The sequence below is a fragment of the Oncorhynchus clarkii genome, unplaced genomic scaffold, assembly GCF_045791955.1.
Source record: "Oncorhynchus clarkii lewisi isolate Uvic-CL-2024 unplaced genomic scaffold, UVic_Ocla_1.0 unplaced_contig_10381_pilon_pilon, whole genome shotgun sequence".
Classification (NCBI taxonomy): domain Eukaryota; kingdom Metazoa; phylum Chordata; class Actinopteri; order Salmoniformes; family Salmonidae; genus Oncorhynchus; species Oncorhynchus clarkii.
The window spans coordinates 164068-190689 of NW_027261124.1; the positions used below are offsets into that span (position 1 = coordinate 164068).

The following is a 26622-nucleotide window of genomic DNA, read 5'->3' on the forward strand; positions in this document are numbered from 1 at the left end:
AGAGGTTTTTGTGGAAGTCCAAATATATCTAACCCACAGAACGATGACAAGTAAAGGACTAATGGCCTTCATGACAACATGACATTCTCTCCCTTTACACTACATTAGTATCCCTTTAACCAGATGAAGTGAGGAGGTGTTGATCTGCTCACCATGTTCATGAGTTCCTGCAGCAGGCGTTTAGTGGGCTGACCCTGACTCTTCAGCACGTCAAACAGCTGGGAGTAGCCAATCCTCTCCTTGAAAACCTCCTGGAGGGAGAAGAACACAGACACACAAATATAGACAGGCTGGTAATGTACAGAGACACAAATATAGACAGGCTGGTAATGTACAGAGACACAAATATAAACAGGCCGGTAATGTACAGAGACACAAATATAGACAGGCTAGTAATGTACAGAGACACAAATATAGACAGGCCAGTAATGTACAGAGACACAAATATAGACAGGCCAGTAATGTACAGAGACACAAATATAGACAGGCTAGTAATGTACAGAGATACAAATATAGACAGGCCAGTAATGTACAGAAACACAAATATAGAGAGGCCAGTAATGTACAGAGACACAAATATAGACAGGCCGGTAATGTACAGAGACACAAATATAGACAGGCTAGTAATGTACAGAGACACAAATATAGACAGGCCAGTAATGTACAGAGACACAAATATGCCTCCAAAACGGCAACCTATTCTCTATATAGAACCCTATGGGCCCTGGTCAAAAGCAGTGCACTATACAGGGAATAGGTTGCCATTTGGGACAGAGAAATAATGAAAGAACTTCCTCCCTGGCAAAGAGCCACACAACAGACAGGAGGATAATGAGACTGTCTAAACAAGAATGAAAACAGTGTCAAGCCTTATCCGGCTCTTTTTCTGTTCTGATAATGTGTATGTGTGTGTGTGTGTGTGTGTGTGTGTGTGTGTGTGTGTGTGTGTGTCAGACAGAGGAAGACGCAACTGGGAGAGCTAATGTAGTCTGGATGACTAGGGTTCAATACCCAGCGGGCCACACTAGTTGTAGAAATCCTTACCTTGGCAGAAGGGGAGTTACTCATGATGGATGTGAGGACTCCGAGGGCATGGACTGTAATGCAGTCGGAACCTTTCTCCAAAACCTATACAGTCAGGGGGACATAATAATATGTGACACCGCAGACTTAACATACAGTATGTACAGGTGACACCCCACACCAACTCAAGGGGACATATATACATGAAAACACACACAGGGAAAAGACAGAAGTTACCATAACAACTGGGTCAATCAATGACAGGTGTTGACATGCAGAACCCAAACCATCACACAACTAATAAGATTGTAAAAGTCTTCTGCCACAAAAAAATAATGTGACACACAAGCAAAACCCATTGTTACACAATAACCGAGCGCTGCAAAGGACACAGATTCCATCACACATCTACAACCACAAGACATTGTGAAAGATACCAAACCAGCAGACATGCAGGAGGACGATCCCAACAGGAGCCTTGAGACAGTGAGGTGATACATGCTTGGAGAGATGAGCACACACACACAATCTGACCTACTGATGACAGCAGGACACTCAGCCTCTATTAGAGAATATAGTGTGTAAGAAGAGAGAGAGGCTCATATCCACCCACAATAACACACTGGACGACTGGACTACCCAGCTACACACCACTACACTCGTTATATTCTAAAACCAGACATTCTTAGAGAATGTTCTCTATAGTGGCCGTTTTGTTTCTGTCTGTGAATGTCAGTTTGTTTTAGATTTTTTTTAAATCCCTCAGTGTTTTGTTCCTGGATCCCTCTGTGAGAATGAATGTATTTAGATTTGGGGGGGTGGAGAGGGGGCTGTATACTTGACTGAGTTCTGTGGAAAAACAAACTAATGGTCAACAACAAAAAAGAAGAGAGAGAGCTACTAGTCTAGTACACAGATCATCCTACCCTCCATCTCTCTCTGAGCTCTTTAAACAGGATGCCTCTTTACCAGGAAGTCTGGCCAGTCGCCCTCATTTGTAGATTATGCCGGTAGTGCAATTATACTATGTAGCTATAGACTTGAGGTGGGTGGGGGAGGTGAGAAGGGAGGAGAGGAGGGAGAGGAGAGAGCATGAGAGAATGAAAGAGAGGGCAAGACAGAGAGAGAGATAAAGAGAGGAGGAGAGAGAGAGAGAAGAGGCTGAGTTTTCTGCTGACAGTCAGACCTATTTCAACATGATCACGGAGGGAAAGTACCTGGTCTACTTCACCCTCTGTGTCCGTGAGCAAACGTGTGGTGAGGTCACACACCCCCTCACGCTCCGACCTACACCTTTTACTGTGATAGAGCTACAGGACAGGACACACAAACAGACAGACAGACAGAGACAATGTCAACTCAGAGAGGACCATGTTTGGCTCTCCACTGTGGCAGCACCTGCTGCAGGAAGGACACACCTGCTGCAGGAAGGACACACCTGCTGCAGTATGGACACACCTTTGATAACCACTGACATCAGACAGACAGACAGACAGACAGACAGACAGACAGACAGACAGACAGACAGAGAGACAGACAGACAGACAGAGAGGCAGACAGACAGACAGAGAGGCAGACAGGCAGACAGACAGACAGACAGACAGACAGACAGACAGACAGACAGACAGAAAGAAAGAAAGAAAGAAAGAACAGACCTTGCTGTTCTGGATGAGTCGGAGGATGTGTTCGAAGCAGTTGTTGTTGAGGAAGATGGCCTGGAGCACCGGTCTGTCTGAACACTGCAGGATCTCAGGAACCGAAGCTGTTGAGGACAATACGACTCATCATCAACAACACCATAAATAACTTGTCACATTTACAACAATAATAAATAACTGGCCTTCAGAGATAAACCTTCATATAGAAGAGAGATGTCTCATGTTTTGACTGTCAGGCAGTCTGTGGGCCAGTCTGTGGGCCAGTCTGTGGGCCAGTCTGTGGGCCAGTCTGAGGGCCAGTCTGTGGGCCAGTCTGAGGGCCAGTCTGAGGGCCAGTCTGTTGGTGCTATCATGCCAACTCCCTGTCACTCATTATCATGCCATGTTTGGCTTGAGAAGGACAACAATGAAGTCGGCCCCATATGGAACAGATATAGAAGACAAGATTCATAGAAGATTCTTGTAACATCTCAATCAATCAAATGTATTTATAAAGCCCTTTTAACACCAGCAGATGGTTAACATTGAGACACAACAGATATGCTCCATGTATTATATTAAAAACGTAAGGGGGAACCTGTCAGCTAAGCCTTCGGAGGTCTCACATTCACATGTCAATACCTTGCATACCACTGTCTGACGTCCTGCAACATGAGACTTACTGAAGAAAGAAGAAAAGTCCACCGTGAGCAGGAGGAGGAGAGGAGGAAGAGGAAGAGAGGAGGAGAGGGGTAGAGGAGGAGAGGAAGATGAGGAGGGGAGGAGAGGAGGAGAGGAGGAAGAGGAAGAGAGGAGGATAGGGGTAGAGGAGGAGAGGAAGATGAGGAGGGGAGGAGAGGAGGAGAGGAGGAAGAGGAAAGGAAGAGAGGAGGAGAGGGGTAGAGGAGGAGAGGAAGATGAGGAGGGGAGGAAAGGAGGAGAGGAGGAAGAGGAAAGGAAGAGAGGAGGAGAGGGGTAGAGGAGGAGAGGAAGAGGAGGATGAGGAAGAGAGGAGGAGAGGAAGAGGATGAGGAAGAGAGGAGGGGAGGAGAGGAGGAAAGGAGGAAGAGATGTGGGGAGGGAAAGAATAAGGAGAGGAGGAGGAGGATGAGGAAGAGGAAGAGGAGGAATGACTCAGTAACAGCAGTGAATCTATTTTGTTATTAAGTGGCGATCCCTCAACAATCATTCTCATGTTAGCACATTGGTAGTAGTCAGTGACAAATATCAAAGCTGTGCCACCAGAGACTCTGGGTTCGAGCCCAGGCTCTGTCGCAGCCGGCCGCGACCGGGAGGTCTGTGGGGCAACGCACAATTGGTCTAGCGTCGTCCGGGTAAGGGAGGGTTTGGCCGGTAGGGATATCCTTGTCTCATCAGCCCCACCTGTTGGTGACAGGTGAATAACATTGAGCACACAGCCATGCAATCTCCATAGACGGTAGGTAGACGGCAGGTAGCCTAGTGGTTAGAGCATTGGACTAGTAACTGAAAGGTTGCAAAATCGAATCCCTGAGCTGACAAGGTAAACCTCTGTCATTCTGCCAGTAGAATGGCCTTACTGAAGAGCTCAGTTACTTTCAACGTGGCACTGTCATAGAATGCTACCTTTCCAACCAATGTCTGCCCTGCTAGTGCTGCCCCGGTCGAATAGAAGTGCAAATGTTTGGGAGCAACAATGGCTCAGCCATGAAATGGTAGGACACATAAGCTCACAGAATGGGACCACCGAGTGCTGAAGCGCACAGCGTGTAAAAATCGTCTGTCCTCGGTTGCAACACTCACTACCGAGTTCCAAACTGCCTCTGGAAGCAACGTCAGCACCAAAACTGTTCATTGGGAGCTTCATGAAATGGGTTTCCATGGACGAGCAGCCGCACACAAGTCTGATATCACCATGTGCAATGCCAAGCGTGGGCTGGAGTGGTGTAAAGCTCGCCACCATTGGACTCTGGAGCAGTGAAAACGTGTTCTCTGGAGCGATGAATCACACTTCACCATCTGGTAGTCCCAGATTCGTCAATCGGTTTGTCAGATGCCAGGAGAACCCTACCTGCCCGAATGCACAGAGCCAACTGTAAAGTTTGGTGGAGGAGGAACAATGGTCTGAGGCGGTCATTCATGGTTCGGGCCCCTTAGTTCCAGTGAAAGGAAAACGTAATGCTACAGCATACAATAAATGTAAATAGAAGTTTGTCTATGGAGATTGCATGGCTGTCAGCGAATCTGGGTTTGTGGCTGAAATAGCCTAATCCACTAATTGGAAGGGGTGTCCATACATACTTTTGTCTATATAGTGTATAAGACAAAACGTACTAAATCAGTTACTTATTCGATTTCTGTACTAATAATCTTCTTCTGTCATAGAAGATTGTTATTTGTTTTTCATGGTTGTTTTCCATATGGGGCATGATGGCACAAACGTTAGTGGGACCAGACTAATATTTGGGGAGTGTATTTTGGATGATGAGGCCTCTTACTCAGCATGTGACTCTGGAGAGTGATGAGGTGTTCCTCCCAGCTCTGCCCGTCCTCCTGCTCGTTCCCTAACCCTGGAGGCCGGTTCCAGTTCAGGACCTGGAAGTATCAGAAACGGTTGCATACCTCCATTAACTCAAATACTAATGCCATGTCTAACCACACTCCTACCCTCCACCAGACCAAGCTTCAATTGATATAAAAGAGCAGACACTTTCCCAACAAGATCCCACCAAGATCAAGCTACTATAGCCACTGCTGCTGCTACTACAGCCACTGCTGCTGCTACTACAGCCACTGCTGCTGCTACTACAGCCACTGCTGCTGCTACTACTACAGCCACTGCTGCTGCTACTACTACAGCCACTGCTGCTGCTACTACTACAGCCACTGCTGCTGCTACTACTACAGCCACTGCTGCTGCTACTACTACAGCCACTGCTGCTGCTACTACAGCCACTGCTGCTGCTACTACAGCCACTGCTACTGCTACTACAGCCACTGCTACTACTACAGCCACTGCTGCTGCTACTACTACAGCCACTGCTACTGCTACTACTACAGCCACTGCTGCTGCTACTACTACAGCCACTGCTGCTGCTACTACAGCCACTGCTGCTGCTACTACAGCCACTGCTACTGCTGCTGCTACTACAGCCACTGCTGCTACTACAGCCACTGCTGCTGCTGCTGCTACTACAGCCACTGCTGCTGCTACTACAGCCACTGCTGCTGCTACTACAGCCACTGCTACTGCTGCTACTACAGCCACTGCTGCTGCTGCTACTACTACAGCCACTGCTGCTGCTGCTGCTACTACAGCCACTGCTGCTACTACAGCCACTGCTGCTGCTGCTGCTACTACAGCCACTGCTGCTGCTACTACAGCCACTGCTACTGCTGCTGCTACTACAGCCACTGCTGCTACTACAGCCACTGCTACTGCTGCTACTACTACAGCCACTGCTGCTGCTACTACAGCCACTGCTGCTACTACTACTACTACTACAGCCACTGCTGCTGCTGCTGCTACTACAGCCACTGCTGCTACTACAGCCACTGCTGCTACTACTACAGCCACTGCTGCTACAGCCACTGCTACTACTACAGCCACTGCTGCTGCTGCTGCTACTACAGCCACTGCTGCTACTACTACAGCCACTGCTACTGCTACTACTACAGCCACTGCTGCTACTGCTGCTACTACAGCCACTGCTGCTGCTACTACAGCCACTGCTACTGCTGCTACTACAGCCACTGCTGCTACAGCCACTGCTACTACTACAGCCACTGCTGCTACTGCTGCTACTACAGCCACTGCTGCTACTACTACAGCCACTGCTGCTACTACAGCCACTGCTGCTGCTACTACAGCCACTGCTGCTACTACTACAGCCACTGCTACTACTACAGCCACTGCTGCTGCTACTACAGCCACTGCTGCTACTACTACAGCCACTGCTACTGCTACTACATCCACTGCTGCTGCTACTACAGCCACTGCTGCTGCTACTGCTACTACATCCACTGCTGCTGCTACTACAGCCACTGCTACTGCTACTACAGCCACTGCTACTGCTACTACATCCACTGCTGCTGCTACTACAGCCACTGCTGCTGCTACTGCTACTACATCCACTGCTGCTGCTACTACAGCCACTGCTGCTACTACTACAGCCACTGCTGCTGCTACTACAGCCACTGCTGCTGCTACTACATCCACTGCTACTACTACAGCCACTGCTGCTGCTACTACATCCACTGCTGCTGCTGCTACTACAGCCACTGCTGCTACTACTACAGCCACTGCTGCTGCTACTACAGCCACTGCTGCTACTACTGCCACTGCTGCTACTACTGCCACTGCTGCTACTACTACATCCACTGCTGCTGCTACTGCTACTACAGCCACTGCTGCTGCTACTACATCCACTGCTGCTACTACTACATCCACTGCTGCTGCTACTACAGCCACTGCTGCTGCTACTACTACAGCCACTGCTGCTGCTACTACAGCCACTGCTGCTGCTACTACAGCCACTGCTGCTGCTACTACAGCCACTGCTACTACTACAGCCACTGCTGCTGCTGCTGCTACTACAGCCACTGCTGCTACTACAGCCACTGCTGCTACTACTACTACAGCCACTGCTGCTACAGCCACTGCTACTACTACAGCCACTGCTGCTGCTGCTGCTACTACAGCCACTGCTGCTACTACTACAGCCACTGCTACTGCTACTACTACAGCCACTGCTGCTACTGCTGCTACTACAGCCACTGCTGCTGCTACTACAGCCACTGCTACTGCTGCTACTACAGCCACTGCTGCTACAGCCACTGCTACTACTACAGCCACTGCTGCTACTGCTGCTACTACAGCCACTGCTGCTACTACTACAGCCACTGCTGCTGCTACTACAGCCACTGCTGCTACTACTACAGCCACTGCTACTGCTACATCCACTGCTGCTGCTACTGCTACTACAGCCACTGCTACTGCTACTACATCCACTGCTGCTGCTACTACAGCCACTGCTGCTGCTACTGCTACTACATCCACTGCTGCTACTACTACATCCACTGCTGCTGCTACTACAGCCACTGCTGCTACTACTACAGCCACTGCTGCTGCTACTACATCCACTGCTACTACTACAGCCACTGCTGCTGCTACTACATCCACTGCTGCTGCTGCTACTACAGCCACTGCTGCTACTACTACAGCCACTGCTGCTGCTACTACAGCCACTGCTGCTACTACTACAGCCACTGCTGCTACTACTGCCACTGCTGCTACTACTACAGCCACTGCTACTGCTACTACTACATCCACTGCTGCTGCTACTGCTACTACAGCCACTGCTGCTGCTACTACATCCACTGCTGCTACTACTACATCCACTGCTGCTGCTACTACAGCCACTGCTGCTGCTACTGCTACTACATCCACTGCTGCTACTACTACATCCACTGCTGCTGCTACTACAGCCACTGCTGCTACTACTACAGCCACTGCTGCTGCTACTACATCCACTGCTACTACTACAGCCACTGCTGCTGCTACTACATCCACTGCTGCTGCTGCTACTACTACATCCACTGCTGCTGCTACTGCTACTACATCCACTGCTGCTGCTACTGCTACTACATCCACTGCTGCTGCTACTACAGCCACTGCTGCTGCTACTGCTACTACATCCACTGCTGCTGCTACTACATCCACTGCTGCTGCTACTGCTACTACATCCACTGCTGCTGCTACTACTACATCCACTGCTGCTGCTACTGCTACTACATCCACTGCTACTACTACTACATCCACTGCTGCTGCTACTACTACATCCACTGCTACTACTACTACATCCACTGCTGCTGCTAATTCAGCCACTGCTGCTACTACTACAGCCACTGCTACTGCTACTACTACATCCACTGCTGCTACTACTACATCCACTGCTGCTGCTACTACAGCCACTGCTGCTGCTGCTGCTACTACAGCCACTGCTGCTACTACTACAGCCACTGCTGCTGCTACTACAGCCACTGCTGCTACTACTGCAGCCACTGCTGCTGCTACTACAGCCACTGCTGCTACTACTACAGCCACTGCTACTGCAGCAGCAGTGGCTGTAGTAGTAGCAGTGGATGTAGTAGCAGCAGCAGTGGCTGTAGTAGTAGCAGCAGTGGCTGTAGTAGCAGCAGCAGTGGATGTAGTAGTAGCAGCAGTGGATGTAGTAGTAGCAGCAGTGGATGTAGTAGTAGCAGCAGCAGCAGTGGCTGCAGTAGCAGCAGCAGTGGCTGTAGTAGCAGCAGCAGCAGCAGTGGCTGTAGTAGTAGCAGTAGCAGTGGCTGTAGTAGTAGCAGCAGTGGCTGCAGCAGCAGTGGCTGTAGTAGCAGCAGCAGCAGCGGTGGCTGTAGTAGTAGCAGTAGCAGTGGCTGTAGTAGTAGCAGCAGTGGCTGTAGTAGCAGCAGCAGTGGCTGTAGTAGTAGCAGCAGTGGCTGTAGTAGCAGCAGCAGCAGCAGTGGCTGTAGTAGCAGCAGCAGTGGATGTAGTAGTAGCAGCAGCAGTGGATGTAGTAGCAGTACTACATCCACTGCTGCTGCTACTACTACATCCACTGCTGCTGCTACTGCTACTACATCCACTGCTGCTGCTACTACTACATCCACTGCTGCTGCTACTGCTACTACATCCACTGCTACTACTACTACATCCACTGCTGCTGCTACTACTACATCCACTGCTGCTACTACTACTACATCCACTGCTGCTGCTACTACAGCCACTGCTGCTGCTACTACTACATCCACTGCTGCTGCTACTGCTACTACAGCCACTGCTGCTACTACAGCCACTGCTGTTACTGCTACTACAGCCACTGCTACTACTACATCCACTGCTGCTGCTACTGCTACTACAGCCACTGCTGCTACTACAGCCACTGCTACTGCTGCTACTACAGCCACTGCTGCTACTACAGCCACTGCTGCTACTGCTGCTACTACAGCCACTGCTACTGCTACTACAGCCACTGCTGCTACTGCTGCTACTACAGCCACTGCTGCTGCTACTACAGCCACTGCTACTGCTACTACAGCCACTGCTACTGCTACTACAGCCACTGCTGCTACTGCTGCTACTACAGCCACTGCTGCTGCTACTACAGCCACTGCTGCTGCTACTACAGCCACTGCTGCTGCTACTACTACATCCACTGCTGCTACTGCTACTACTACAGCCACTGCTGCTGCTACTACTACAGCCACTGCTACTACAGCCACTGCTACTGCTACTACAGCCACTGCTACTGCTACTACTACAGCCACTGCTGCTGCTGCTACTACAGCCACTGCTGCTACTGCTGCTACTACAGCCACTGCTGCTGCTACTACAGCCACTGCTACTGCTGCTACTACAGCCACTGCTGCTACAGCCACTGCTACTACTACAGCCACTGCTGCTGCTGCTACTACAGCCACTGCTGCTACTACAGCCACTGCTGCTACTGCTACTACAGCCACTACTGCTGCTACTACAGCCACTGCTGCTACTACTACATCCACTGCTGCTGCTACTACAGCCACTGCTGCTGCTACTACAGCCACTGCTGCTGCTACTGCTACTACAGCCACTGCTGCTACTACTACAGCCACTGCTGCTACTACTACATCCACTGCTGCTGCTACTACAGCCACTGCTGCTGCTGCTGCTACTACAGCCACTGCTGCTACTACAGCCACTGCTGCTGCTACTACAGCCACTGCTGCTACTACTACAGCCACTGCTACTGCTACTACTACAGCCACTGCTGCTGCTACTACATCCACTGCTGCTGCTACTGCTACTACAGCCACTGCTGCTACTACAGCCACTGCTGCTACTGCTACTACAGCCACTGCTACTACTACATCCACTGCTGCTGCTACTACAGCCACTGCTGCTGCTACTACTACATCCACTGCTGCTGCTACTGCTACTACAGCCACTGCTGCTACTACAGCCACTGCTGCTACTGCTACTACAGCCACTGCTACTACTACATCCACTGCTGCTACTACATCCACTGCTGCTGCTGCTACTACTACAGCCACTGCTGCTGCTGCTGCTACTACAGCCACTGCTGCTACTACAGCCACTGCTGCTGCTGCTGCTACTACAGCCACTGCTGCTGCTACTACAGCCACTGCTACTGCTGCTGCTACTACAGCCACTGCTGCTACTACAGCCACTGCTACTGCTGCTACTACTACAGCCACTGCTGCTGCTACTACAGCCACTGCTGCTACTACTACTACTACTACAGCCACTGCTGCTGCTGCTGCTACTACAGCCACTGCTGCTACTACAGCCACTGCTGCTACTACTACAGCCACTGCTGCTACAGCCACTGCTACTACTACAGCCACTGCTGCTGCTGCTGCTACTACAGCCACTGCTGCTACTACTACAGCCACTGCTACTGCTACTACTACAGCCACTGCTGCTACTGCTGCTACTACAGCCACTGCTGCTGCTACTACAGCCACTGCTACTGCTGCTACTACAGCCACTGCTGCTACAGCCACTGCTACTACTACAGCCACTGCTGCTACTGCTGCTACTACAGCCACTGCTGCTACTACTACAGCCACTGCTGCTACTACAGCCACTGCTGCTGCTACTACAGCCACTGCTGCTACTACTACAGCCACTGCTACTACTACAGCCACTGCTGCTGCTACTACAGCCACTGCTGCTACTACTACAGCCACTGCTACTGCTACTACATCCACTGCTGCTGCTACTACAGCCACTGCTGCTGCTACTGCTACTACATCCACTGCTGCTGCTACTACAGCCACTGCTACTGCTACTACAGCCACTGCTACTGCTACTACATCCACTGCTGCTGCTACTACAGCCACTGCTGCTGCTACTGCTACTACATCCACTGCTGCTGCTACTACAGCCACTGCTGCTACTACTACAGCCACTGCTGCTGCTACTACATCCACTGCTACTACTACAGCCACTGCTGCTGCTACTACATCCACTGCTGCTGCTGCTACTACAGCCACTGCTGCTACTACTACAGCCACTGCTGCTGCTACTACAGCCACTGCTGCTACTACTGCCACTGCTGCTACTACTGCCACTGCTGCTACTACTACATCCACTGCTGCTGCTACTGCTACTACAGCCACTGCTGCTGCTACTACATCCACTGCTGCTACTACTACATCCACTGCTGCTGCTACTACAGCCACTGCTGCTGCTACTACTACAGCCACTGCTGCTGCTACTACAGCCACTGCTGCTGCTACTACAGCCACTGCTGCTGCTACTACAGCCACTGCTACTACTACAGCCACTGCTGCTGCTGCTGCTACTACAGCCACTGCTGCTACTACAGCCACTGCTGCTACTACTACTACAGCCACTGCTGCTACAGCCACTGCTACTACTACAGCCACTGCTGCTGCTGCTGCTACTACAGCCACTGCTGCTACTACTACAGCCACTGCTACTGCTACTACTACAGCCACTGCTGCTACTGCTGCTACTACAGCCACTGCTGCTGCTACTACAGCCACTGCTACTGCTGCTACTACAGCCACTGCTGCTACAGCCACTGCTACTACTACAGCCACTGCTGCTACTGCTGCTACTACAGCCACTGCTGCTACTACTACAGCCACTGCTGCTGCTACTACAGCCACTGCTGCTACTACTACAGCCACTGCTACTGCTACATCCACTGCTGCTGCTACTGCTACTACAGCCACTGCTACTGCTACTACATCCACTGCTGCTGCTACTACAGCCACTGCTGCTGCTACTGCTACTACATCCACTGCTGCTACTACTACATCCACTGCTGCTACTACTACAGCCACTGCTGCTACTACTACAGCCACTGCTGCTGCTACTACATCCACTGCTACTACTACAGCCACTGCTGCTGCTACTACATCCACTGCTGCTGCTGCTACTACAGCCACTGCTGCTACTACTACAGCCACTGCTGCTGCTACTACAGCCACTGCTGCTACTACTACAGCCACTGCTGCTACTACTACTACTGCCACTGCTGCTACTACTACAGCCACTGCTACTGCTACTACTACATCCACTGCTGCTGCTACTGCTACTACAGCCACTGCTGCTGCTACTACATCCACTGCTGCTACTACTACATCCACTGCTGCTGCTACTACAGCCACTGCTGCTGCTACTGCTACTACATCCACTGCTGCTACTACTACATCCACTGCTGCTGCTACTACAGCCACTGCTGCTACTACTACAGCCACTGCTGCTGCTACTACATCCACTGCTACTACTACAGCCACTGCTGCTGCTACTACATCCACTGCTGCTGCTGCTACTACTACATCCACTGCTGCTGCTACTGCTACTACATCCACTGCTGCTGCTACTGCTACTACATCCACTGCTGCTGCTACTACAGCCACTGCTGCTGCTACTGCTACTACATCCACTGCTGCTGCTACTACATCCACTGCTGCTGCTACTGCTACTACATCCACTGCTGCTGCTACTACTACATCCACTGCTGCTGCTACTGCTACTACATCCACTGCTACTACTACTACATCCACTGCTGCTGCTACTACTACATCCACTGCTACTACTACTACATCCACTGCTGCTGCTAATTCAGCCACTGCTGCTACTACTACAGCCACTGCTACTGCTACTACTACATCCACTGCTGCTACTACTACATCCACTGCTGCTGCTACTACAGCCACTGCTGCTGCTGCTGCTACTACAGCCACTGCTGCTACTACTACAGCCACTGCTGCTGCTACTACAGCCACTGCTGCTACTACTGCAGTAGTACTGCTGCTGCTACTACAGCCACTGCTGCTACTACTACAGCCACTGCTACTGCAGCAGCAGTGGCTGTAGTAGTAGCAGTGGATGTAGTAGCAGCAGCAGTGGCTGTAGTAGTAGCAGCAGTGGCTGTAGTAGCAGCAGCAGTGGATGTAGTAGTAGCAGCAGTGGATGTAGTAGTAGCAGCAGTGGATGTAGTAGTAGCAGCAGCAGCAGTGGCTGCAGTAGCAGCAGCAGTGGCTGTAGTAGCAGCAGCAGCAGCAGTGGCTGTAGTAGTAGCAGTAGCAGTGGCTGTAGTAGTAGCAGCAGTGGCTGCAGCAGCAGTGGCTGTAGTAGCAGCAGCAGCAGCGGTGGCTGTAGTAGTAGCAGTAGCAGTGGCTGTAGTAGTAGCAGCAGTGGCTGTAGTAGCAGCAGCAGTGGCTGTAGTAGTAGCAGCAGTGGCTGTAGTAGCAGCAGCAGCAGCAGTGGCTGTAGTAGCAGCAGCAGTGGATGTAGTAGTAGCAGCAGCAGTGGATGTAGTAGCAGTACTACATCCACTGCTGCTGCTACTACTACATCCACTGCTGCTGCTACTGCTACTACATCCACTGCTGCTGCTACTACTACATCCACTGCTGCTGCTACTGCTACTACATCCACTGCTACTACTACTACATCCACTGCTGCTGCTACTACTACATCCACTGCTGCTACTACTACTACATCCACTGCTGCTGCTACTACAGCCACTGCTGCTGCTACTACTACATCCACTGCTGCTGCTACTGCTACTACAGCCACTGCTGCTACTACAGCCACTGCTGTTACTGCTACTACAGCCACTGCTACTACTACATCCACTGCTGCTGCTACTGCTACTACAGCCACTGCTGCTACTACAGCCACTGCTACTGCTGCTACTACAGCCACTGCTGCTACTACAGCCACTGCTGCTACTGCTGCTACTACAGCCACTGCTACTGCTACTACAGCCACTGCTGCTACTGCTGCTACTACAGCCACTGCTGCTGCTACTACAGCCACTGCTACTGCTACTACAGCCACTGCTACTGCTACTACAGCCACTGCTGCTACTGCTGCTACTACAGCCACTGCTGCTGCTACTACAGCCACTGCTGCTGCTACTACAGCCACTGCTGCTGCTACTACTACATCCACTGCTGCTACTGCTACTACTACAGCCACTGCTGCTGCTACTACTACAGCCACTGCTACTACAGCCACTGCTACTGCTACTACAGCCACTGCTACTGCTACTACTACAGCCACTGCTGCTGCTGCTACTACAGCCACTGCTGCTACTGCTGCTACTACAGCCACTGCTGCTGCTACTACAGCCACTGCTACTGCTGCTACTACAGCCACTGCTGCTACAGCCACTGCTACTACTACAGCCACTGCTGCTGCTGCTACTACAGCCACTGCTGCTACTACAGCCACTGCTGCTACTGCTACTACAGCCACTACTGCTGCTACTACAGCCACTGCTGCTACTACTACATCCACTGCTGCTGCTACTACAGCCACTGCTGCTGCTACTACAGCCACTGCTGCTGCTACTGCTACTACAGCCACTGCTGCTACTACTACAGCCACTGCTGCTACTACTACATCCACTGCTGCTGCTACTACAGCCACTGCTGCTGCTGCTGCTACTACAGCCACTGCTGCTACTACAGCCACTGCTGCTGCTACTACAGCCACTGCTGCTACTACTACAGCCACTGCTACTGCTACTACTACAGCCACTGCTGCTGCTACTACATCCACTGCTGCTGCTACTGCTACTACAGCCACTGCTGCTACTACAGCCACTGCTGCTACTGCTACTACAGCCACTGCTACTACTACATCCACTGCTGCTGCTACTACAGCCACTGCTGCTGCTACTACTACATCCACTGCTGCTGCTACTGCTACTACAGCCACTGCTGCTACTACAGCCACTGCTGCTACTGCTACTACAGCCACTGCTACTACTACATCCACTGCTGCTACTACAGCCACTGCTACTGCTGCTACTACAGCCACTGCTGCTACTACAGCCACTGCTGCTACTGCTGCTACTACAGCCACTGCTGCTACTACAGCCACTGCTGCTACTGCTGCTACTACAGCCACTGCTGCTGCTACTACAGCCACTGCTGCTGCTACTACTACAGCCACTGCTGCTACTGCTGCTACTACAGCCACTGCTGCTGCTACTACAGCCACTGCTGCTGCTACTACTACAGCCACTGCTGCTACTACTACATCCACTGCTGCTGCTGCTACAGCCACTGCTGCTGCTACTACTACATCCACTGCTGCTGCTGCTACAGCCACTGCTGCTGCTGCTGCTACTACAGCCACTGCTGCTGCTGCTGCTACTACAGCCACTGCTGCTGCTGCTGCTACTACAGCCACTGCTGCTGCTACTACTGCAGCCACTGCTGCTGCTACTACAGCCACTGCTGCTGCTGCTACTACAGCCACTGCTGCTGCTACTACAGCCACTGCTGCTGCTGCTGCTACTGCAGCCACTGCTGCTGCTACTACAGCCACTGCTGTTGCTGCTGCTACTACAGCCACTGCTGCTGCTGCTGCTACTACAGCCACTGCTGCTACTACTACATCCACTGCTGCTGCTGCTACTACTACAGCCACTGCTGCTGCTACTACTGCAGCCACTGCTGCTGCTACTACAGCCACTGCTGCTGCTGCTGCTACTGCAGCCACTGCTGCTGCTACTACAGCCACTGCTGCTGCTGCTGCTACTACAGCCACTGCTGCTACTACTACAGCCACTGCTACTGCTGCTACTACTACAGCCACTGCTACTGCTGCTACTACTGCCACTGCTGCTACTACTACAGCCACTGCTGCTGCTACTACAGCCACTGCTGCTACTACTACAGCCACTGCTACTACTACAGCCACTGCTGCTACTACTACAGCCACTGCTACTGCTGCTACTACTACAGCCACTGCTACTGCTGCTACTACTGCCACTGCTGCTACTACTACAGCCACTGCTGCTGCTACTACAGCCACTGCTACTACTACATCCACTGCTGCTGCTACTACAGCCACTGCTGCTGCTGCTGCTACTACAGCCACTGCTGCTACTACTACAGCCACTGCTACTGCTGCTACTACTACAGCCACTGCTACTGCTGCTACTACTGCCACTGCTGCTACTACTACAGCCACTGCTGCTGCTACTACAGCCACTGCTGCTACTACTACAGCCACTGCTACTGCTACTACTACAGCCACTACTGCTGCTACTGCAGCCACTGCTACTACTACTACAGCCACTGCTACTACTACTACTACTACTACAGCCACTGCTGCTGCTGCTACTACTACAGCCACTGCTGATACCACTTCTACTACTGCTGCTGCTACTACAGCTGCTGCTGCTACTACAGCCACTGTTGCTACAGCCACTGCTGATACCACTACTACTACTTCTCCTACTGCTGTTACTCCTACTACTACTACTATCCCTGCTGCTGCTCCTCCTACTGCTGTTGCTACTACCTGGAAGTAGCCATCCAACACGGTCCTGATCTCCAGCCGGCGCTCTGCAGGACTACTGGAGTGGAGGGTATGCACCATTGCAGTCAGGCACTGCAGGGTCAGCCGTAGCAGCGTGGGGTCCTTGGGGTTGGAGGAGGTCCGGAGGCACCAGGCTCGGAGTACAGAAAGAAGGTCCTCCACAGACTGCAGGGTGATGGAGAGCAGGCCGTTCTTCTGGAATGTATAGATACCGTACATATGAGTTAACACACACACACACACACAATTCTGAAGAGAGGTACAGTAAGAGTGCTTTACCTTGCTGCCACTGATGACAGCCCCTTGGAGATGGACCAATCGGAGAGCGAGGTCCTCTGGGATCTGCTGGCTGTCCTGCAGGCTGTCTGTGAACCAACGACACATTGATGATTGTTGTTTTGACAGGCTGTCTGTGAACCACATATTGATGGTTGGTGTTTTGATGACATGGTAATCTAGCCTGAGCATCAGTTTGTACCATCATGCCAACTCCTTGTCGCTCACTGTCATACTAAAAGGTTAGGCTTGACAATGAGCAATGGAGTTGACAAGAGCACTTACAGATCTGAGACCAGGCTACAGAAGGAGACAACAGGCCTGTGACCAGGCTACAGAAGGAGACAACAGGCCTGGGACCAGGCTACAGAAGGAGACAACAGGCCTGGGACCAGGCTACAGAAGGAGACAATAGGCCTGGGACCAGGCTACAGAAGGAGACAACAGGCCTGGGACCAGGCTACAGAAGGAGACAACAGGCCTGGGACCAGGCTACAGAAAGAGACAACAGGCCTGGGACCAGGCTACAGAAGGAGACAACAGACCTTGGACCAGGCTAATGGCAATCAATACATTGTACAGTCGTGGCCAAAAGTTTTGAGAATGACACAAATACTAATTTTCACAAAGTTTGCTGCCTCAGTTTGTATGATGGCAATTTGCATATACTCCAGAATGTTATGAAGAGTGATCAGATGAATTGCAATTAATGGCAAAGTCCCTCTTTGCCATGCAAATGAACTGAATGCCAAAAAAAGGATTTCCACTGCATTTCAGCCCTGCCACAAAAGGACCCAGACCTTAATCCCATTGAGAACTTGTGGTCAATCCTCAAGAGGCGGGTGGACAAACAAACAACCCACAAATTCTGACAAACTCCAAGCATTGATTATGTAAGAATGGTCTGCCATCAGTCAGGATGTGGCCCAGAAGTTAATTGACAGCATGCCAGGGCGGATTGCAGAGGCCTTGAAAAAGAAGGGTCAACACTGCAAATATTGATTCTTTGCATCAACTTCATGTAATTGTCAATAAAAGCCTGACACTTATGAAATGCTTGTAATTATCCTTTAATTATAATTATACAGTATTCCATAGTAACATCTGACAAAAACATCTAAAGACACTGAAGCAGCCAACTTCGTGGAAATGAATATTTGTGTCATTCTCAAAACGTTTGGCCACGACTGTACAAGACAGAATGCACAGCCAGTACACTGTGATGTCATAAAGAGATGTGGAAATCCAAGGGACACTGGGACAGCATTGAGAAATAGCAGGATGTGGGTTGAGCCCTCATTAGGCAAGGTTATGTATCAAGACAATGGAGATGCCATAAGCCTTAGTAATAGGTCCAACAACAGCTAGCAGTATTATACACACCAGAGGCTGAGCCCACTGGGCTCTGGTCAAAAGCACTGCACTATATAGGGAATACGGTGCCCACTGGGCTCTGGTCAAAAGCACTGCACTATTTAGGGAATACGGTGCCCACTGGGCTCTGGTCAAAAGCACTGCACTATATAGGGAATACAGTGCCCACTGGGATGCAGCTCAACCCCTTCCCTCTCTCAATAGCATGGTGTTAACAGTCAGGTCGAGCTTCCTGTAATCTACAGACTCAACTTGTCCAGACAGGTTTCCCACATGGTTTACAGATTAGCTCCGTGCTAATCAAAGGACACTAGCAACAGAAGAGTTTAATCAACTAGGATCCCAGTGAGAGAACACGGCTAATTAGAAAATAACATCATTCACTTTAGATCAAGACAGAACATATCGACTGGACTCTTGCCCACTGTGTTTCTCCAAAGGCAGAAAAGTACATAAGTAGATATATATGAATAGAGGTAGTTAATATACACAGAGATATATATGAATAGACGTAGTTAATACACAGAGATATATATGAATAGAGGTAGTTAATATACACAGAGATATATATGAATAGACGTAGTTAATACACAGAGATATATATGAATAGACGTAGTTAATACACAGAGATATATATGAATAGACGTAGTTATATACACAGAGATATATATGAATAGACATAGTTAATACACAGAGATATATATGAATAGACGTAGTTAATATACAGAGATATATATGAATAGACGTAGTTATATACACAGAGATATATATGAATAGACGTAGTTATATACACAGAGATATATATGAATAGACATAGTTAGTATACAGAGATATATATGAATAGACATAGTCAATACACAGAGATATATATGAATAGACGTAGTTAATATACAGAGATATATATGAATAGACATAGTTAGTATACAGAGATATATATGAATAGACATAGTCAATACACAGAGATATATATGAATAGACGTAGTTATATACACAGAGATATATATGAATAGACATAGTTAGTATACAGAGATATATATGAATAGACATAGTTAATACACAGAGATATATATGAATAGACATAGTTAATACACAGAGATATACAGTGCCTTGCGAAAGTATTCGGCCCCCTTGAACTTTGCGACCTTTTGCCACATTTCAGGCTTCAAACATAAAGATATAAAACTGTATTTTTTTGTGAAGAATCAACAACAAGTGGGACACAATCATGAAGTGGAACGACATTTATTGGATATTTCAAACTTTTTTAACAAATCAAAAACTGAAAAATTGGGCGTGCAAAATTATTCAGCCCCCTTAAGTTAATACTTTGTAGCGCCACCTTTTGCTGCGATTACAGCTGTAAGTCGCTTGGGGTATGTCTCTATCAGTTTTGCACATCGAGAGACTGACATTTTTTCCCATTCCTCCTTGCAAAACAGCTCGAGCTCAGTGAGGTTGGATGGAGAGCATTTGTGAACAGCAGTTTTCAGTTCTTTCCACAGATTCTCGATTGGATTCAGGTCTGGACTTTGACTTGGCCATTCTAACACCTGGATATGTTTATTTTTGGACCATTCCATTGTAGATTTTGCTTTATGTTTTGGATCATTGTCTTGTTGGAAGACAAATCTCCGTCCCAGTTTCAGGTCTTTTGCAGACTCCATCAGGTTTTCTTCCAGAATGGTCCTGTATTTGGCTCCATCCAACTTCCCATCAATTTTAACCATCTTCCCTGTCCCTGCTGAAGAAAAGCAGGCCCAAACCATGATGCTGCCACCACCATGTTTGACAGTGGGGATGGTGTGTTCAGCTGTGTTGCTTTTACGCCAAACATAACGTTTTGCATTGTTGCCAAAAAGTTCAATTTTGGTTTCATCTGACCAGAGCACCTTCTTCCACATGTTTGGTGTGTCTCCCAGGTGTCTTGTGGCAAACTTTAAATAACACTTTTTATGGATATCTTTAAGAAATGGCTTTCTTCTTGCCACTCTTCCATAAAGGCCAGATTTGTGCAATATACGAATGATTGTTGTCCTATGGACAGAGTCTCCCATCTCAGCTGTAGATCTCTGCAGTTCATCCAGAGTGATCATGGGCCTCTTGGCTGCATCTCTGATCAGTCTTCTCCTTGTATGAGCTGAAAGTTTAGAGGGACGGCCAGGTCTTGGTAGATTTGCAGTGGTCTGATACTCCTTCCATTTCAATAGTATCGCTTGCACAGTGCTCATTGGGATGTTTAAAGCTTGGGAAATCTTGTTGTATCCAAATCCGGCTTTAAACTTCTTCACAACAGTATCTCGGACCTGCCTCGTGTGTTCCTTGTTCTTCATGATGCTCTCTGCGCTTTTAACGGACCTCTGAGACTATCACAGTGCAGGTGCATTTATACGGAGACTTGATTACACACAGGTGGATTGTATCATTGGATCATTCAGAGATCCTCACTGAACTTCTGGAGAGAGTTTGCTGCACTGAAAGTAAAGGGGCTGAATAATTTTGCACGCACAATTTTTCAGTTTTTGATTTGTTAAAAAAGTTTGAAATATCCAATAAATGTTGTTCCACTTCATGATTGTGTCCCACTTGTTGTTGATTCTTCACAAAAAATACAGTTTTATATCTTTATGTTTGAAGCCTGAAATGTGGCAAAAGGTCGCAAAGTTCAAGGGGGCCGAATACTTTCGCAAGGCACTGTATATGAATAGAGGTAGTTAATATATACAGAGATATATATGAATAGACGGGTGCTGAATGAAGTGGGACTCAGTGGAAGCTGTTTTGAGGAAGGAGTAGTACAATTGGGACCATAGGCTGTAAGAGAGAAGTTACTCAGGATAGTGTGGTGTAGGAGGGAGGCCTGGAGTGAGTGAGTGAGTGAGTGAGTGAGTGAGTGAGTGAGTGAGTGAGTGAGTGAGAGAGAGAGAGAGAGAGTGGTGCCTCACCATGGAATAGAGCAGGCAGCTCCTCTGGTAAGGGGAGAGGGGAGAACTTATACTTGCTCCTCTCCACCATGCTCACCTCCTCCCTAAAAAAAAAAAAAACCCACACACACATATTTACAGCAGGCCTACAGACTTGGCCTCCGTACCAAAAAGCATCCTATTCCCCATGTAGTTCCCCACAGGGCTCTGGTCTAAAGTAGTGCACTATATAGGGAATAGTGTGCCATTTGGGATGCACCCTTAAGGAGACAGAGATAAGAGCTGTTGCAGCAACACCGTCATCCACTACAGATGAACATACAGAGATAAGGCCTTGGGTTGGGTTTATACAGTCTGCCCTCGACATGGTCCTTCACCACACACACAAAGACACAGACATACTGACACACACAGTCCAACGGGCGATCTCCACCCAGCTTCAAAACACACACAGTTCAACAGGTGGTCTCCACCCAGCTTCAAAACACACACAGTCCAACGGGCGGTCTCCACCCAGCTTCAAAACACACACAGTTCAACGGGTGGACTCCACCCAGCTTCAAAACACACACAGTCCAACAGGCGGTCTCCACCCAGCTTCAAAACACACACAGTCCAACAGGCGGTCTCCACCCAGCTTCAAAACACACACAGTCCAACAGGCGGACTCCACCCAGCTTCAAAACACACACAGTCCAACGGGCGGTCTCCACCCAGCTTCAAAACACACACAGTCCAACGGGCGGTCTCCACCCAGCTTCAAAACACACACAGTCCAACGGGCGGTCTCCACCCAGCTACAAAACACACACAGCCCAACAGGCAGTCTCCACCCAGCTTCAAAACGCACACAGTCCAACGGGTGGTCTCCACTCAGCTTCAAAACACACACTGTCCAACAGGCGGTCTCCACCCAGCTTCAAAACACACACAGTCCAACAGTCGGTCTCCACCCAGCTTCAAAACACACACAGTCCAACAGTCGGTCTCCACCCAGCTTCAAAACACACACAGTCCAACAGTCGGTCTCCACCCAGCTTCAAAACATGGGTAGGGAGCGCACGTACACACGGACGTACACACGGACGTACACACGCACGTACACACGCACGTACACACACACGCACCCTGTCAGGCGTCTCCTCCATGTATTATAAGGGTCAAAGAGACTCTCCAACAGCATTAGGCCATACTGAATCACTGTCTGAAGGGACGACTGATCCGCAGGCTGCTTCTTCAGCTGAAACACACACACATATTTACTTGACCTTGAGAGGGCTTTTAAAACAAAGACATCTCAGAGCAAATAATAACAAACACAGCTACACACTTTTACTAAAACATTCCTCTTTAAGAAACTCTTCACTTCTAAATACACATTACTATTTATGACTCTTCACTTCTAAATACACATTACTATTTATGACTCTTCACTTCTAAATACACATTACTATTTATGACTCTTCACTTCTAAATACACATTCCTATTTATGACTCTTCACTTCTAAATACACATTACTATTTATGACTCTTCACTTCTAAATACACATTACTATTTATGACACTTCACTTCTAAATACACATTCCTATTTATGACTCTTCACTTCTAAATACACATTCCTAATTATGACTCTTCACTTCTAAATACACATTCCTATTCATGACTCTTCACTTCTAAATACACATTCCTATTTATGACTCTTCACTTCTAAATACACATTACTATTTATGACTCTTCACTTCTAAATACACATTCCTATTTATGACTCTTCACTTCTAAATACACATTACTATTTATGACTCTTCACTTCTAAATACACATTACTATTTATGACACTCTTCACAAACAATACTGACAATATAGACACATTCTACAACACAATGCACAGGTCAGCCACACACCCACTCCTCTATTCTCAGGAAACCAGTTCTGTTTCTTTTAGGTGGAAAAATGTAATGTGGATTTATAGGATAGTATTCTTCTCATCTCCACTGCAATCTCTGGGTCAATAGACAGTATATTATCATTCTGGTTCAATAGACAGTATATTATCATTCAGGCTCAATAGACAGTATATTATCATTCTGGTTCAATAGACAGTATATTATCATTCAGGCTCAATAGACAGTATATTATCATTCTGGCTCAATAGACAGTATATTATCATTCAGGCTCAATAGACAGTATATTATCATTCTGGCTCAATAGACAGTATATTATCATTCTGGTTCAATAGACAGTATATTATCATTCTGGCTCAATAGACAGTATATTATCATTCTGGCTCAATAGACAGTATATTATCATTCTGGTTCAATAGACAGTATATTATCATTCTGGCTCAATAGACAGTATATTATCATTCTGGTTCAATAGACAGTATATTATCATTCTGGCTCAATAGACAGTATATTATCATTCTGGCTCAATAGACAGTATATTATCATTCTGGTTCAATAGACAGTATATTATCATTCTGGCTCAATAGACAGTATATTATCATTCTGGCTCAATAGACAGTATATTATCATTCTGGCTCAATAGACAGTATATTATCATTCAGGCTCAATAGACAGTATATTATCATTCTGGCTCAATAGACAGTATATTATCATTCTGGCTCAATAGACAGTATATTATCATTCTGGCTCAATAGACAGTATATTATCATTCTGGTTCAATAGACAGTATATTATCATTCTGGCTCAATAGACAGTATATTATCATTCTGGCTCAATAGACAGTATATTATCATTCTGGCTCAATAGACAGTATATTATCATTCTGGCTCAATAGACAGTATATTATCATTCTGGCTCAATAGACAGTATATTATCATTCTGGCTCAATAGACAGTATATTATCATTCTGGCTCAATAGACAGTATATTATCATTCTGGCTCAATAGACAGTATATTATCATTCTGGCTCAATAGACAGTATATTATCATTCTGGCTCAATAGACAGTATATTATCATTCTGGCTCAATAGACAGTTTATTATCATTCAGGCTCAATAGACAGTATATTATCATTCTGGCGCAATAGACAGTATATTATCATTCTGTCTCAATAGACAGTATATTATCATTCTGGCTCAATAGACAGTATATTATCATTCTGGCTCAATAGACAGTATATTATCATTCTGGCTCAATAGACAGTTTATTATCATTCAGGCTCAATAGACAGTATATTATCATTCAGGCTCAATAGTCATTCATCATTCAGGCTCAATATCATTCAGGCTCAATAGACAGTATATTATCATTCTGGCTCAATAGACAGTATATTATCATTCTGGCTCAATAGACAGTATATTATCATTCTGGCTCAATAGACAGTATATTATCATTCTGGCTCAATAGACAGTATATTATCATTCTGGCTCAAAAGTAAAAGTATATTAATCTAGAGTATGAATGAGTGATATAGTATAGTTTGCAGATCCTCCATTGTTGAAAATTACTAATGTGTAACTTAAGTGTGTGTGTGTGTGTGTGTGTGTATATGAGGTTCATCTAGGGTTGTGTCTTACCTGAGTCAAGCAGAAGTTTAACAGTTTAATGGTCTCGAAGACAACGCCTGGGGTCTTCTCTGGGTCAATGTTTTCCATATTCCTGAAGAACAGAGAGACTCAGATCATTAAATTGTCACCAATCTTTCTCTGATCTCACTGTTATCTAGCATGAGCTTCTAGAAGATTTTTTCTTGTTATCTAGCATCAGCTTCTAGCAGATTTTTTTCATGTTATCTAGCATGAGCTTCTAGCAGATCTTTTCATGTTTTCTAGCATCAGCTTCTAGCAGATTTGTTCTTGTTATCTAGCATCAGTCATGGGTAGAAATGATGGGCAGAGTCATTCAACAAAGGGGTGAACTGAGGGTCATAGAACATATAAGGTCTACCTGCAGACGATAATGAAGAACTTAATAAGCAGCAGGGGGTGCAGGGTGCTGTTGTTACTGTCGCCCCCAGAGAGGTGCAAGGTGCTGTTGTTACTGTCGCCCCCAGAGAGGTGCAGGGTGCTGTTGTTACTGTCGCCCCCAGAGAGGTGCAGGGTGCTGTTGTTACTGTCGCCCCCAGAGAGGTGCAGGGTGCTGTTGTTACTGTCGCCCCCAGAGGGGTGCAGGGTGCTGTTGTTACCGTCGCCCCCAGAGGGGTGCAGGGTGCTGTTGTTACTGTCGCCCCCAGAGAGGAGCAAGGTGCTGTTGTTACTGTCGCCCCCAGAGAGGTGCAGGGTGCTGTTGTTACTGTCGCCCCCAGAGAGGTGCAGGGTGCTGTTGTTACTGTCGCCCCCAGAGAGGTGCAGGGTGCTGCTGTTACTGTCGCCCCCAGAGGGGTGCAGGGTGCTGTTGTTACTGTCGCCCCCAGAGGGGTGCAGGGTGCTGTTGTTACTGTCGCCCCCAGAGAGGAGCAGGGTGCTGTTGTTACTGTCGCCCCCAGAGAGGAGCAGGGTGCTGTTGTTACTGTCGCCCCCAGAGAGGTGAATGGCACTGTGTGATAGCTGGTCACTGAGGAACACCAGTATGTCCCTGGGTACGAGGGGAACCTCCGCAATATAGTTCTCCAGCCTGAGAATGTAGGAAAGAGGGAGGGGAAGAGGAAGGGGAGAAGAGGGAGGAGGAAGAGGGGAGGGAAGAGGGAGAGGGGGGGAAAGTGAGAGGAAGGGGAGGAGAGGGAAGAGGAAGGGGAGAAGGGAAGAGGGAGAAAGAGGAAAGAGGGAGAGAGAGGGAAGAGGAAATAGGGAGGGGAGCGGGAAGGGGAGAGGAAAGAGGGAGGGGAGCGGGAAGGAGAGCGGGAAGAGAAAGGGGAGAGGGGAGAGAAAAGAGGGAGGGGAGCGGGAAGGGGAGAGGAAAGAGAAAGGGGAGCAGGAAGAGGAGAATGGGTCGGGGAGAACAGGTGGTGGAGAGGAGCGGAGTGGGGAAGAGGAAGGCGAGAGGACGAAGAAGAGATGAGAGAGAGGATGGTGCCGTTTTACTACTTTACTATAAACATGTCAAAATTACACCTCTGGATTGGTAATAA

At 48.3% G+C, this 26622-nt stretch overlaps 1 protein-coding gene across 1 annotated transcript in view; it reads right to left on the reverse strand.

The window, feature by feature from the left end:
• LOC139404966 (neurobeachin-like protein 2) overlaps positions 1–26622 on the reverse strand; it is a 130642-nt gene that overhangs the window by 78084 nt on the left and 25936 nt on the right. The window contains exons 3-14 of the mRNA XM_071147519.1: positions 26049–26168; positions 25503–25550; positions 25133–25214; positions 22721–22833; positions 21615–21697; positions 17302–17387; positions 17005–17217; positions 5138–5234; positions 2679–2785; positions 2241–2333; positions 1045–1128; positions 153–251 (exon numbers count right to left, since the gene is read on the reverse strand). Coding sequence (XP_071003620.1) covers positions 153–251; positions 1045–1128; positions 2241–2333; positions 2679–2785; positions 5138–5234; positions 17005–17217; positions 17302–17387; positions 21615–21697; positions 22721–22833; positions 25133–25214; positions 25503–25550; positions 26049–26168 — 1225 coding nt within the window. The remainder of the gene's footprint in view (positions 1–152; positions 252–1044; positions 1129–2240; positions 2334–2678; positions 2786–5137; positions 5235–17004; positions 17218–17301; positions 17388–21614; positions 21698–22720; positions 22834–25132; positions 25215–25502; positions 25551–26048; positions 26169–26622) is intronic.